The 16,288-nt window shown below is 40.2% G+C and overlaps 1 protein-coding gene across 4 annotated transcripts; it reads right to left on the minus strand.

Annotated features, from left to right (window-relative positions):
- Positions 1-335: 335 nt before the first annotated feature.
- Stard4 (StAR related lipid transfer domain containing 4) lies at positions 336-16,021 on the minus strand. 4 transcript variants are annotated; one of them, XM_006977929.4, is made up of 6 exons: positions 15,822-16,021; positions 11,276-11,390; positions 9,859-9,908; positions 6,590-6,716; positions 5,418-5,532; positions 336-3,582 (listed from the first exon to the last, which is right to left on the minus strand). In XM_006977929.4, exons 2-6 carry the CDS (start codon positions 11,378-11,380, stop codon positions 3,353-3,355), a joined length of 627 nt encoding a protein of 208 aa, XP_006977991.3. In that variant the 5' UTR covers positions 11,381-11,390; positions 15,822-16,021; the 3' UTR covers positions 336-3,352. The 4 variants fall into 4 exon arrangements, with proteins under 4 accessions (XP_006977991.3, XP_076411007.1, XP_076411005.1 ...); XM_076554892.1 differs by lacking the exon at positions 15,822-16,021 and adding an exon at positions 15,561-15,810; XM_076554890.1 differs by lacking the exon at positions 15,822-16,021 and adding an exon at positions 15,418-15,810.
- Positions 16,022-16,288: the final 267 nt, after the last annotated feature.

The following is a 16,288-nucleotide window of genomic DNA, read 5'->3' on the forward strand; positions in this document are numbered from 1 at the left end:
ACCAGAGGCCCAAGGCAAGGCTACTGGATGCTGGACTAGAACTTTCAGACCTCTTTGCCAAAATAAACCTCTTCTCTTTAATCAGTTAATTTCCTCAGGTATGTTATTATAGCAATGTAAGGTTGTAAACTGCAAATAAATATTTAGCAGTATTGTTGCTAATATTATGAGACATTGGCAGATTAGTGTATGTTAACTTCACTTTCCAGGTTTGTGGTTTTGTTTTTAAACAGTTCAAATGGTTAAATAACATTCTCTAAATTCAGATATATAAGCATTTTGTCAGTACTTAAGGTTAAAGTAACTTACAAACAAGATCAATGACCAGTAACAAGAATGTTTAGAAATCTTTATTCAGATATACTCCACTGTAATTTAAAAATAAATATACATTTTATTTATAACATAGTTCTTTATTCTAATCCCATATATATAGATTCACAAAATGATAAACTTCCTAAAAATGATCTCAATATAATACGTCATTTGTTGACTGCAGGATATGAATTTTAATACATGGCACTATGTATAAAATCTCTGGAAACACAATGATGAAGAAATTTTAAGTTCAGTCACATGCTCTAGAATGAAGTTCATGTTTCTTCTATGCTCAGACCTCACCACTCCATACTTCTAGAAGTCCAGTGAGATCACTTAGGGGCCAGAAGCACAGCCTAGTCTCAGCATGCACGAGGCCTCGGCCGCGCAATCAAAGAAACAAAGGGAGGAGAAAGGGCTGGACAAGTGACCACGTAAGTTCTAGTCAAATCCAGATTCCCATTTGCTTCTCTGGTTCTGTTACCTTCTCTACTGGGCTCAGAAAGCTACAACATCCATTTAATTAAAAGAAATTAGCATCTGATCCTAAAGATGCTGCTCTGCTCTCATAAAGGTGTAGATGTAACCAACCGTCTTATTACATAAGAAACACAGAACCAATGCAAAGTAGAAAGCCAAGAGATCAGAGCTAAGAGCCTTACCACCTGCTGCAGCTAGCTTCTTAAGTAAGCCAAGAGACCTCTCCAAAAAAAGACCTACTTGCTGTGTGTTTGTCTTTATATAGTCTTTCTGTTCTGCTTTCTCATTGGTTGTAAACCCAAACACATGACTGCCTCGTCACTGGCTGTTTGTACAGCCCTCCAGGTCTTCTATGGTATTGAGATTAAAGGCATGTGTCTCCAATGCTGGCTGTATCCTTGACCACACAGAGATCAACCTAGCTCTTCTACCAAGTGCTGGGATTAAAGGCGTGCGCCACGAAGCCCAGCTCTGCTATGGCTTGCTATTAGCTCTGAACCCCAAGCAACTTTATTTATTAACATAGAAATAAAATCACATTTCAGTACAAATAAAATACCACCATATAAACGTAAGAAAGGTGCATCCACATCTAAGGAAATTCTCAGGTCTGTCAGTTTAATTCACCAAGTACTAGTCAAGAGACCTTCCAACATGAAAGAAAGGAAGACGAAGGGGGAACATCCTGCTAACTAGGACATAGTTCCACACCTGGAAACCCCCAATTTCAAATACACCCTGTGTGCATGGAACAGGAGAGATCCAGACGTTTACATGCTAATACTCCAATGATTTATAGTTAAGAACTGAGAACACTACAGTCTATTATTTTTGCTGAGTATTGCTTTAATCATTGAAAAAATACTCAAGAATTTTCAACAAAAATCAGTATTTCCTACCAAAATGTCACTTACATGAAACTGTTTTAAAACAGCAGTATCTACTGAAGGTAACATTATGGAAAGAATTTTCAACACACACATTTCCTTAACAAGCTAAGCTACAGGAAACAACACAGTAATGTGGTAGGTTACACTCTTTACTGTCCTATAAAATGGTACTTTAAACAAAAATAACTCTGAGGCAATAATTTTTAGTTTACTGGGAATTAGTAATTTATTTATTTATATTTCTAAAGTATTCACCTCTTATTCAGCAAGCACTGAAAGTGCTAGGCTATAATATTTCTGTTTAAGAAAGCAGTATCACAAATTGTCCACTTCATCTTATAGCAAGACAAATGGTACACATACTGTAGAATTGTTATTCATTACACTGGCTACAGGCATCATGTGGCTAATGAACGCTTGAAGTATGGCTAGTCTACAGCAGTAAAATACACATACTATTTCAAAGAATTAATAGCGATCATAAGGTATCTCAATAACTGTTTTTACATCAGTTACATACTGAAATATTTTAGATATAGTGAGTTAAAGAAAACACTGCTAAAATGAATTTCAGCTGTGTATTTTTTTTTCTGTGTATGAGTGTTTTCTCTGCATGTATGTATATGTACTGTGTGTATGCCTAGTGCCTGCTGAGGCCAGATGGCACCAGATCCTCCAAGAACTGGAGTTATGGACAGCTGTAAGCTTCCATGTGGGTGCTGGGAACCAAATCAGGTCTTCTGCAAGAGCAGCAGGCACTCTTTTAACGATGACACCTCTCCAGCCTCTGCTAGGATATTTAAGTTACATATATGGCTTGCATTATTTTCCTGTGATAACGCAGCTACAGAAGTGCAGACCTAACTATATGCTAGTTATCATCCCCACTTTACAGTATTTTTATATTACAATACTTGAGATAAACACACTTAAAACATATAAATGTTCCTGAGTTTAAATTCACACACACACCCACACACCCCTCTACTTTCAGAAACAAAACTAAACAAGTTCTAATGCCATCTTTCTCATCTCCTTCCCTACACTGGCTACCTAGATATCAAAATTAAATTGTATTTAATTGTGCCTATGGTTACAAGAATGGCTATTCTCTTGTCACTGTGGTCTTTCTAATATGTAACATGGTACAAGTCAATGAACAATGGATTTACCTTTACAGACTATGGAGGACTTTTTCTTGTCTAAGCTATTGGCAAACTCACATAACATACCAAGAGTAAAGCACAACATTTACATTAAGAATCATTAAAGTTTTACAAACTGTTCACAAAGCTCCAAAATAACACAAAAAGCATTGTGCTTGCACACTTCGTAATTTTCAAGCAGCCAAATATTTCATCCTGAGGTAATTTCACTTTTGTGAATAGACTACATTAAAGGACCTGTATCTAAATCTTGGTATTTCATCCTTTCCACAGACTTCCACAACCAAACAAGGTGCAAACAAACGCTTAAGAAAGCCGAAATGCCCTATTTACATAGCTACTTACTTTCCATAGAAAATGAGGTTGTACCACGGAAGCCAAACACCTCCCACGTTTCTCCGGGCTGCACAGCTGACAGGACTGAAGACATTTACAGATCATGCAGCTGAGGGAAGGAAGAACAGACTCAACAGACCTCAGCCCTGGCAGTGGAACGTATTAGGCCTTTCGTAGAGCTTTCCGCAAATCACCATAGAAGTTGGTTAAAGTGCTGGCCATTGCTGTATCCACTGCGGACTGAGGGATCATGCCGCGCAGATCTGTCTGAATATAGCCCGTCAGAAGACTCTGGCTTGGACTGTCTTTAAGCGGAACACAAAACCAGCCGCAGGGATGGTTATAGCCTCGGACAAATTCTGGCCTTGTTTCACTCCAGTCGAGACTCACCCCTACAAGACAGTTAAATACCATCACCAACAGTAACAACTGGCATTTGCCTGACACTCTCACTTTAAAAATATTATCATATCCTTTGTTTAAACAGTTTTTTTCTTATCCATACTAATTAAAACTAATTCCCAGGAATGATAACTACCCAAGAGAATTCTGGTACAAGGCTGATAGGTAATGGGGAAAATTTGAACGCCTTTGGAATAGATGACATAGTATCATCTTGGTAATTCTGGAAACCACCAATCTTAGCTGCAGCAGCCAGGCCTCCAAGTGACAAGAACACAATGGACGGTCCCATAACTATTTCCTGCAGGCACAGCCACCCCCAACTTTAGTACTCATAGCAAAATAAACAAGTAGATGGCAATTGACAACTCGTTTATACTACACATAACAAAGCACCAAGTTACCTACACATTTTAAAAACAGGAGGCTTCTAGTGGCAGTATTTTTAATCCCCCCCACAAAAAACCAACACAATTCAAAGAAGGAAATTTAAAAAATAAATAAATAAATAAATATATATATTATACATGTGTAATATATATATATATATATATATATATATATACTATACATGTGTAGTATGTGCATACACATATACCAAGAAACTGTTCTGAGAAGCCTAGAATAAAGTATCAATTATTGGATCCCTTTCTCAGAATCAGTCACGTCATCTACTTTTGCTGTGCACGAAGTAGAGGATATAATGTAACTGGGAATAACAAGTTACCAGAAATGGTTGAGGGCTCGCTCATCCTCAACAAGACATGTATACCTGAAAGGTCCAGAGAACATTCCAGTAGTGGAGGGGCGCATCTCAGAGGCAGAACAAAGAGTAAAGGCTGGGCTGGGCGGTGGTGGCGCACGCCTTTAATCCCAGCACTCGGGAGGCAGAGGCAGGTGGATCTCTGTGAGTTCGAGGCCAGCCTGGTCTCCAAAGTGAGTTTCAGGAAAGGCGCAAAGCTACACAGAGACACCCTGTCTCGAAAAACCAAAAAAAAAAAAAAAAAAAGATTGAAGGCTGCAAAATGCTATCGTCTAAGCTCAACAGAACTACTGTAGTCTTGAACTCACAACCAGAGTCATCTTCACTGGGTCCACATTAGACTGGCCAGGTCAACAACTGAAGGAAGAGAGGCTCCTGGGACCCCACCCCTACTGTTGAACACTGATAGAGTCTGGGGAAGGAGGAGCTATTTCAGTTGTGTGCCCCCTGCCAAGCCCGCCAGGCTCCAAACAAAATGAGAAAATATAAATGTGAGAAAGAGATATACAAGGAAAAATCCGGGGTAGATAAGGTAATAATAGAGAGAGAAAGAGTAGTCAGCATGCATTATGTACATGTGTGAAAGGTCAAAGAACATATTTAATTAATACAAAAATGAAAAAAAAAAAACCATGATAATTTGAAACAACATATACTCTCAGTTAAAATATGTTGTCATATGTTGCACACTTCGTAATTTCCAAGCAGCCAAATACTTCATCCTGAGGTAATTTCACTTTTGTGAATAGACTACACTAAAGGACCTGTATCTAAATCTTGGTATTTCATCCTTTCCACAGACTTCCACAACCAAACAAGGTGCAAACAAATGCTTAAGAAAACCGAAATGCCCTATTTACATAGCTACTTACTTTCCATAGAAAATGAGGTTGTACCACGGAAGCCAAACACCTCCCATGTTTAATCCCTAAAATTTAGCATTTAAGAAAAAAAAACTAGCAATAATTGAGGATTAAAAATATACCTGATACAGATAGACTTAGGGTAAAAACTTCAATATCTGAAGTAGACTTCAAGAAAGAACAAGTTTTAGGTTATTACCACAGGATAAAAGTCCTTCTTCATAGCCCACAGTATAGGAGAAATCAACAAACTCTCTCGGGGAAATAATATTCAAAAGTTGACCAGCAGTGGTGTAACGCATCACACAGCAATTCTAGAAAGACAAAAGGTAAGACTGGTGTCGCCATCAGACATGCAGAGTCACGTGCCAAGATCAATCTCTAGTAAGAAGTGCCACTCACTCAAAATGTTTTGGTCTAAGAATAGCAATTCCTACAGTGGTTCCGAAAGGGATAATCTCTTTTCTAAATGTCAGTGCTATGGTAGGAACGTGATGATGATATATAAAAATACAGAGACATAGTCAGTATCTAAATCTCTATTTAATTAGAGATGGCTAATTCAATTAATGTAGCCAATTATATGGGCCTAGTACATATATAGAATGAAGGAGTACAAACTGTTTCTGAACTTTGAAGATTAAAAAAACCCACAAACACATGATGTTTTGACTTAAAAAAAATCAAGTATGGTAAGAAGTAAGTAAGAACAGGTAACAAGCCCCTTTGACTGGACAGTTGTCTAGTACTTAAGGCAACATTTTTAGTCTGGTCTTTGACTTTAATTTAATATAATTGGAAAATCCACATTTAACCTCTACAAGGGAGGTATTTTTTCTGTCTTTGAGATTTTAGACCCTTAACCAAAATTTTACAGTTAAAGATGCTGAAGACTTCCATAAGCAACACAGACAGAGGTACACTGCGAACTCAGTACTAACCTTCATTATAAAATTAGGAAACTCAACTTTAAACTCAGCACTAGGGAGATAGGGGCAGATGGATCTGAGTTTGAGGCTAGCACTCTACATAGCAAGTTTTAGGCCAGTGAGGGTTAAGTTATACAGTGAGACCCTGTATCCAAAAAAAAAAAAAAAAAAAATGAAATGAACAAATAAATAAAATAAAATGGAGAAACTTGAGCTTTTAAAAGGCAGCACAGGGTTATCCTGTGGGATCTTTGCTTGACTACTATTCGCAAAGAAACAAATGCAATCAATGCAAGCACATACAAATGTGGACACTCACACGGGTGGGGTCTCTGTTTCTCTCTCTCTCTCTCTCTCTCTCTCTCTCTCTCTCTCTCTCTCTCTCTCACACACACACACACACACACACACACCCTCTGTAGTAGTTTTCTTACACAGATACCTCTTCCAAGTGCTCCAAAATATCCAGTGAAGTCATTAACGGATCCCAAAACAAGCGGCTGGGCCCTGGGCGTATGTGGTCTATTACATTACTGACAACGTCATCCATAACACCTTGGGCTTTGTACCTGAAGAACAAAAAAAAAAAAAGAAAGAAAGAAAGGCTTTCCAAATGAAAATTTACAGTGCAGAGCTAACATTGAAAACAGGAGGAAAACTTAATGGCCGTTTTTTTTTTTTATAAAGGAAAAATATCCTAACAACTTGTCTAATAAATAAAAGGTCTATCAATTATTTTATCAAACTATGTCCCTTGTCCTCAAATTAGAAAATAGAAAACTGAAGGTTATAGTACATCATCATAAACACAGTGACGTCCCTTGACATTATAATATAGCCCCAGTCTATAGCACATTCCAAAACGTCCATGCAATTGTTCTCTCCTTAGTTATTCTCAAACATTAGTACATGTATATTTTTACCATGACTTTTTTTCCTTCTGCCTCCCCCCCAACACTCTCCTGTGTATAGCTCATTGCTCTTTCAAATTCATTAACTGTTGTTATACACACACACACACACACACACACACAAAATGTATGTATTCCTAAATACACCCTGCTCAGTCTGCACATTACTTTCGTATGTTTTTCAGGACTGACTACTGGCACTGGGTAACAGCTGACATGCTCTTCCCTGGGGAGACTATGTCCCCCACTCTCTGCACTCCTTAGCTGCCTGGAGGTCTTTGTGCAGGGTTGGGGCCTCCTGGGCTTCCCCCATCCACTCTGGCAGGCTGTTGTTCTTGCTCAGCTCACGGTTAGGGATGCAGCGACAAAACAAATCTACACCTAAGGCTCAAAGAACATTATAGAAGGGGAGGAAAGCCTGGACGAGCCAGGGAGGACCCGGGAGTGTGCTGTGACACTATGTCTCCTTGTAATGTCAGAAACTACACCCCAACACCCATACATGACTACACTGGCTTTTAAGAACTTTCTGGTCATAGGTTTGGAAAAGATATGTATAATACATAATACATATAAATGGGCTACAAGTTATTACTGAAGCTATATATGCACAATTCCTTTAAAGTTAATGAAAATGATAATCCAACAGAAGATGGACGAAGCACATATTATGATAATCGGAAATGTCAAATACTGTAATCAAATACACACTAGCAAGATACCATTTCAATCACCCCTCAGAATGCCAAATAGTAAGTAAACTTAAGAGATCTCTGAATATTAATCTGAGAATGGCCACAGGTATTTCCCTAGAAAGCTGCACACTGTCACACATTTGTATACAACCTAGAGGAGCTCAAGCAGCTACTCACAAACCCGGTAAAGCCCCTTTCTTAAATTCTCATTTAATCACTCCCATCTTCTGTATTCCAGTAAATTCAAACCTTGTGAGGACCTGGAGAGGAAGTACGGAAGTTGGCAGAGGGCAAGCAATCCTGCATCCTTTGTACAGAACTGAGGCACCCTTCAGAAGTATGGTTCCTCACCCTCAAGCTGGACGCTCCAGCTGTGTGGTACAACTTCTTCCCTAAATCAATTTCTCATCCCTATTTAAGGAGCAGAGACAATTCTTTTGTCTAGAATATGAATTAGCCCTTCATTTCTTAAGAAACATCTGAGCAGGGGTGGAAGGGAGTGGCGCATGCCTTTAATCCCAGCACTCGGGAGGCAGAGCCAGGCGGATCTCTGTGAGTTCGAGGCCAGCCTGGTCTACAAAGCAAGTCCCAGGAAAGACTCCAAAGCTACACAGAGAAACCCTGTCTCGAAAAACCAAACAAAAAGACAGGAACATCTCTTCTTCTCTAAGTCTCAGCGACACTTACTGCTCCCTTATCTCTTTCTATGCTTTCAATCCCAGCTGGGAACAACTGATCTAAAGGATGAATTCCCAGATTCTTACAATGCTTGACCCCACTGCATTCCCCTTGTCCATGTCAAAGATACTGTACACCTCACCTTTCTGGAAACAGTATCTTTGGTACAGCACTTCAGAACATCTGAATATACTAAGTGGGGACAGAGGCTCCATTTTTAAAAAGGGCTAAGCCTTAAGGATTGAACAGTCTACTTAAATTGTATAAGGCAACTGTCCATTATGACTTAAAAAAAAAAAACCAAAAAAAAAAAAACAGTATCCTTTTCTTGTTCAACTATAAGACTAAAACGAAGAAACAAAAGTTATTCATAATACTACCATTTAGAGATGAATTTTGTCTTAGGCAAAACATTTTAATAAAAATACATACTTAAAATAAGCCAATGGAGCCGGGCGGTGGTGGCGCACGCCTTTAATCCCAGCACTCGGGAGGCAGAGGCAGGCGGATCTCTGTGAGTTCGAGGCCAGCCTGGGCTACCAAGTGAGTCCCAGGAAAGGCGCAAAGCTACACAGAGAAACCCTGTCTCGAAAAACCAAAAAAATAAAATAAAAATAAAAATAAAAATAAAATAAAATAAGTCAATGGTTGTGCTGAGGATTCAACTCTATTTTGTATCATAGTGTGAGCACTTTTTATATCATGAAGTAATCTTTTAAAACACAATTTTTAAAGGTTACCAACATTCTACCAAGTATAGATATTTTCATAATTTACTATCAAGATGCCTAGTTCTTAATATTCATAACTCCACAATAAAACATCTAATACCTAAATCACTATGATTGTACTGCTGGGGTCTTCCAGGTGAACTTTTTAACAGAATGCTAGCTGGGTATAGGAATTCATGCAGTTAGGAAACTGAAGTAGGAAGTGCCGCGTGAGTATGAGACTGAACTACATGGTGAGTTCAAGGCCGCCCTGTCTCAAAAGTCATTTCAAAAGTTCTATAACTCCCAGCAATGTAGACTATTAGAAGGATCATGTATGCCATGCTAAGTTCAGATTTTTATTTGCCTACTGCTATTATTTATGACCAACACAATCCACAAAATATTTGACCATTTTTAAGGCTTTGAATTTATATGAGCAATTTGCTTCTCAGAAAGTTTAAAACAATAAAAATAAAAGCTAAAATCTACTGTGATCATGTAATATAATGTATGAGTTATAAAGCTGAGAATTTAGGGCTGGAGAGATGGCTCAGAGGTTAAGAGCACCGGCTGCTCTTCCAGAGGTCCTGAGTTCAATTCCCAGCACCCACATGGTGGCTCACAACCATCTGTAATGAGATCTGGCGCCCTCTTCTGTATACATAATAAATAAACAAATCTTTTAAAAAAAAACAAAACCGAGAATTTACTTACAGATACCCATTAAACTCTTCTGAGGGTTTTCTCCAAACTGTGACATCTTTCTAGAAAAATAAAAACATTCTATGGTGATAATCACATAGTTGGAACCTTACACACAAAATTAATTCTCTAAGTTTAGAGCACTTAACTTTGCTTTAAAAAACAACTTAAGTAATTTCTCAGAGCGAAAGAGAAATCTGTATTTGAATTTCTTCTGTACCACACTGTACTTATTATTATGCACCTTAAAGCTTAGAAATTCAGACTTTCAAATTCAATGGCAGTACTATATTAGTGGCTATTATTATTTGCTTCATTTCGATTTTAGCTATTTACTATTACTGATACATTCATTCTATGACATTAGGAACATTAAATACTTCATTCTCAAACTGTACATGCCTTTTTAAAATTAAATAATTCACATTTATTGTGACTGTGTTACCTTGAATTAGTTCCTACATGTCGCCCTCATCATTTCCCAACTGACTCTAAACAGAAAACTAACTAGAGAACTAGAGAAGAGCCTGGCGTCTAGGCTTGGCTCTAACACTCTGCCACACAAGAGTATGGCTAAATTATGTGGTAAAGAGGAATACTAACCGGCCACTCACAAACTCTTGACATCTGACATGAGTACAAACTTTCAATGACCATCCTTCCTTAAACTCTTTTATCAAGTCCACAAGTAAAGACCTAATGAGTTCCTTCCTTGGTAAGATGACCCTCCATCCTATCAGAAGAATTACTGACTGTATATCCATTCAACACATTATTTCTCATCCATATTTTTCCTAATATTTTAAAAGTCATCAGACAATTTGTTGGCCATTGTGGTGGCCCACAGAGGCTACCCAGTGAGACCTTATATATAAGTCAGAGAATCTGAGCTTGCTTTACCCAGCAGTGCAGCATAAAGGTGTGATTTGACCACAGGCGTGGTTACCAGGTGTTCTGACAGGTCTACACTATGGTTTGCTTTGATCTTGCAAGGGGGAGGTCTTTTGCCTCTCCCCTTGGCAAAAGAAAAAGCCCTTTTGAATAAAGGCCTGGGGTGGCTGGGTATTGACCTAGGACCCTCCCAAAATTATCCTGTGTTTCTGTCTTTCTTATCGTCTCTTTCTATCTTTCTACCTAGTATTTCCTCATTCCTCTCTCCTCCACCCAAGAACCCTTCGATAGGTGGGAGCAGATAGGAGCTGGACTCCCAGACTCCCACACGCCATACACTAAATTACCCAAGCAGTAATGGATGGTGGCGCACGCCTTTAATCCCAGCACTTGGGAGGCAGAGGCAGGTGGATCTCTGTGAGTTCAAGGCCAGCCTGGTCTACAGAGTGAGTTCCAGGACAAGCACCAAAACTACACAAAGAAACCCTGTCTCAAAAAAACAAAACAAAACAAAAACCCAGTTATTACGTGTATTTACCATTTTCTTGGCCACTCGCCATTTATCTTCTTCAATGTTATGATACTGGATCAGAGTGTTTTGAAGTTTAGTTGAAAAAGAGGCAACATCAGATAGGCCTTCCATTTTGATCTTCCTGTTATAGAAACCAAGATTAGCATCAGCAAATTACTTAAGTCAAATCTATACTCAGAATAAATGCTCCTGGGGGAGCTATAAAAGACAGCTGCACCTGCACCCACACCCCACTGCCAAGGAACTAATCAGAAACCCTGAGACTAGGAGCTGGGGAGAAAATTTTCCTAAAAGCTTGAGATGAATAATCCATAGCCACAGATAATAAGCAGACTCTTTGTTATTAGAATCACTGATATAAAATAATAAAAAGAGACAGATGCAAGAAGAGGGAGGAGGTGGCTCACTTATCGATCGGCTGTTAATGCTCAAGTATTCCTCTAATTCTCAGCTCTCCAGGGTGTTCCAAAGTCCATATCCAGAAGCCTCCTTAGAACTTTGCTCCAAAGGAGCATCTTTACGTGCCCAGCATTATTTTAGCCATTTATTATTAAAATGATATTGAGCCCAGATTCTCAAGCCAAAAGGCTGGGAATCACCCTTAGTGACTAGTAAAGATTCCTACTCACACCACCATTCCCCATTGCCTAGTGTTCTATTTCCTAGGGTTTTATGTTCCTCAATCTAAGCCTGTCAAGACTTTAGATCTTTGGCCTTGGGATTTCTCTGCCTGGACTGCAAGATTCCAAATCTTAGCATGACGAACAACTTGTAGTACCAAGTGCTGTTAAAATTCCTGTCCTTAACACAGACTTCTGAAAGTTACTGCTCTATCTCTCTTTATTCCTCAGAGTGCTTGGCAGTATCTGAAGCTCATTTATTTATTGGCATATAATTCTTCTCTTTAACCACCTCACCTAACTAACAGAAGAAAGGTCTCTGTCATAATCACCACTGTCTAGCTCTCACCTAGAACACTGTGGCTTTTAATATCACTGTTGACATTTTCTCCCTATACACAAGATCTGATAACCTTTATCATCTTTGGATGCCAAGATACCAATTCTTGGCATAACTCCTATATCATTCCTACTCTTTCCATTCCTGTAAAAGGTTAACAGAGAAAAGCTGCCTATTATACAACCATCAAATTACTAAAAAACAAATTCAGGAAAATCTTCATTAATAATTCGGTCTTCCAACCAGAGCTCAGTACTATTGATCTGAAAACTAAAGGTTTTGGAAATAAATCAAAGCTGTAGTCAGTATTTAAATATCACAATGTAGAGTATAGAAACCTCCAATACTAAAATTAAGTAGAAAGATGAGAAAGTGTATATGGAAAATTCAATAACCTTGAGATCCATAAAAGCGATGTAAAATTTCTAAGTACAGACCACACCCATCCATGGAAAGTGGATGAGCTCATTCCAAAAGTCTACCAGTCAAGAATATAAACGGCCACTTAAGAATGTGCCAACTTAACCTTATTCAAGGGTGTGGTACAAACAAGTGCAAATTCTTGGAGAGCTTATAAAAGAAATGTATCCAGTATTGGATCATTTCGATTAGGTCACATTCTGTAAACCCAGAGGTCTCCTGCTAGCTTCCTGTGGGTGGCAGATAAGAACTCTTTATTTTTTCAAAATTATTTGATAGAAATCAAATGAAATAGAAAGCCACTGTTATCATAACCAAACATTAACTTTGTTGTAAGCAGTACAGGTGACCTATAAAGATGAGAATCTAGAACTTTCAGACATTTATTTTGGCAATTATTCACATCTACTCACCAGTGCAATTTCAAGTCTTTTGGTGTTGCTTATATGTAGCTAAGCTTCACTGAGTAATTTCTATTCTTCCTCCCCACCCCCATCCCACCCCCTGCCCCCCAGACAGGGTTTCTCTGTGTAGCTTTGGAGTCCGTCCTGGAATTCGCTTTGTAGATCAGGCTGGCCTTGAACTCACGTAGATCTGCCTGGCTCAGCTTCCTAAGTGCTGGGATTAAAGGCGTGCACCACCACCGCCCGGCTTCTATTCTTTTTTGATGGCCTGCCTTAAAAACTGGGTTAGCTCCCCCTCCACTGTTTTCTCACAATCCATACTGTAACTACTCAATTATATTCTACCATTTAGCTATACAACCTTTTGGGCTATAAAATACAGCTGTTCAGGGTTGTGCTCTTTCTGACTAGCATGATGTAAAAACCCAATAAATCAAGTATGCATTGCCATTTACACCGGCCATCTATGAACTTCTGAACAAAGAGAATCTCCATTACCATGGGGCACGCCTTTAATCCCAGCACTCGGGAGACAGAGGCAGGCGGATCTCTGTGAGTTTGAGTCCAGCCTGGTCTACTGAGAGATATCCAGGACAGGCACCAAAACTACACAGAGAAACCCTGTCTCAAAAAAACAAAAAAAGAATGAACAGCTTCTCAAGGAGGTCCACGACTAAGTATTTACCAGTATCCAGTTCTAAAATGATGGAAATAGAACCCAGCTTTTCTCTTAAACTTGACTTATTCTGTCCTTTAAACAAATCTCCCCAGCAACAAAGAAGCTAAAACTCTAGAACCCGATTAATAGTCTCTTTAACGATGCGGAAGAAGGAAGGAAGCAGAGACTGAAGTTCCTGAATAACATCAAAAGTTATTTTTAAATCATTGAAGTGTTTCACTCAGCAGTTAATTCCTGCACGGAAGTCCAGAATAAATAATGGTAACTGTCTAGGTTGCAGTGTGTGTTTGAGCAACTCTCTAAACATAGTCTAGAATCAAGAGAGGTAGTACTGGAGCTGGCAAGGTTTTGGCTCTCTCCTGATAAAAGTGAGGGCTTGGACTAATTGAAAATATAGCACACAGCCTGGCAATGATGGCACACGCCTTTAATCCCAGCACTCGGGAGGCAGAAGCAAGCGGATCTCTGTGAGTTTGAGGCCAGCTTGGTCTACAGAGTGAGTTCCAGGAAAGGTGCAAAGTTACAGAGAAACCCTGTCTTGAAAAACCAAAAAGAAAAAAAAAAGAAAAGAAAAAGAAAATATAGCACACAGTATACCCTCCTGAGATTTGCAGCCCTGGAAATGGTTTTAAATACCACTCCGAATTTCCTCTTACTAACTCAATCTTTTATTCTCTTGACCTTATATCAGAAATTTCTCCAACCACAACAAATATCGAAGATAAGAGGCACCACCTAACTAAACAAACTTTAACAACTCCATACAAAAGGTCAAAATCCTGTCAGTCCTCAGACCAAGTTTAAATCAATGTCCACTTTTTATCTTTTTTTAAGTTAACCTTTATGTTTATGTTTCCTCCATAGCTACTTGTTATTTTGTAGTTTAATACATTTATTAAAGATTTTCTGGCTTCAGAACCTTTAATCTTCCATTATTCAATTAATATAGTTTTTATGTGCATCATGTCAATCTAACAAGCCACAGAGTTTCTTCAACAAGACAGAAAACGAAGGCCTTATCAAATGATACATTCTAACATAAACATGTTAACAAATGCTCGGTCTCCAATCTATCTTGAACCATTAATTTAACTTTTCTAACTTGAGTCGAGTACAGTAGCTTTCCATTTTTGAGACTGGCCCTTGCTCAATATCGGGGTATGAGGCATGAAAGCATACTTCTGCAGTGCTCACCGTGACACACTGCCTGACCACGTTAACAATCTTTCCAGTGTGCAATATTTACATTCTAATGATACCACAGCCTTCGTTTTGAATCCAACTTAGTGCTCAAGTCTTTAATGCTCTTAATCCTTTGGCGGAATAGTTTTTAAAGTAGGAACGTCCTATTACGAGGTTAGTCTTTCTGATAGTATTACACTGTGCAAGAGCTCATCCTGGCATTATCACTACTTTACAGAAAGGGGATGCTGCAGCGGGAAAGTTAAATTGGTTCTTCCAGATTCCAAAGACAAATAAGTAAGGGAACAAAAGTTCCAAGCCAGGCTCTTTGATCAGAGTTCACAGGTCAGTCTGGGAAAAAAACAAAACAAAACAAAACAAAAAAAAAAAAAAACGCTGAAAGCTGATCCGCAGACTCTCACCAACTTTATTTACATAAAAACCTGACCCCACAATGTACTGAACTGTTTTCCTAGCTCCCGAACCCCCAAACCTCCAATAACCTTCCCTAGGTGGAGAGGAAGGAAATCCGCAGCAGTAACTTCCACGAGCTACAACGTGGACTTGCAAGTTCCTGAGCACTGGGGAAGTAAGCGTCTCTTGTGAACCCCGTCTGCATAGAAATAAGAGGAAATGGCTCTTGCACCTCTTCCGGGGACCACGGAAGAGTCTCCACGGAGCACGCCCTCAGGACTTCTCCCACAGCCCCGCCGTCACCACGGAACAGCTGGGGAAACTGAGGCCTACTCCGCTCGCGGCCCTTGGGCGGCAGCGGCTCTCGTCCCGCTCCGGGTGTCACCCGCACCCAGGGACAGACATCCCTCTCCCTTCTGCGGGGAGCAGTTCCAGGAGACTCTCGCTCCCGCCGGTCCGCCCGCCTTCTCTCCCCTCCCTCCAGCCCGTTTACCTGAGGATGCCAGGCAGCCCCGAGGTCCAGGAAAACCGGGCTCGCAGCTCCGGGAACCCCGCGCTTCAACCAGCTGTTTTCCAATCCGCCCAGGCGCGGCTGGGTGCAGCCAATGGGCGCGGGGTGCCTTCGGACCACAGCCAATCAGAAGGCAGCAGGCTGCTCGGGTCAAGGCGGGGCCGCGCCCGCAGCCCCGCCCCGCGCGGACCCTCGGGGACCTCCGGGGAGTGTGAGCGGGAGCAACGTGTGCTCGCTGGGATTGGCTGGCGCCTCGGCGTCAGGGGTCCCGATTGGCCGCCGAGGATGGACCGATGCCGCGTGGGTCTTGGGCTGGCCCGAGCCGAGCTGAGTTCCCTGCGTGTTTGGTTTGCCTGTGGGCTTGGATCAGAGCCGGTGTGCCAGGGCCAATTGGTTGGGAAAGGTTCGTGCGAGGCTGCGGGGAGATAATAACAAATGTGGAAGGATGG

Source organism: Peromyscus maniculatus, chromosome 19 (genome assembly GCF_049852395.1).
Source record: "Peromyscus maniculatus bairdii isolate BWxNUB_F1_BW_parent chromosome 19, HU_Pman_BW_mat_3.1, whole genome shotgun sequence".
Taxonomy (NCBI): domain Eukaryota; kingdom Metazoa; phylum Chordata; class Mammalia; order Rodentia; family Cricetidae; genus Peromyscus; species Peromyscus maniculatus.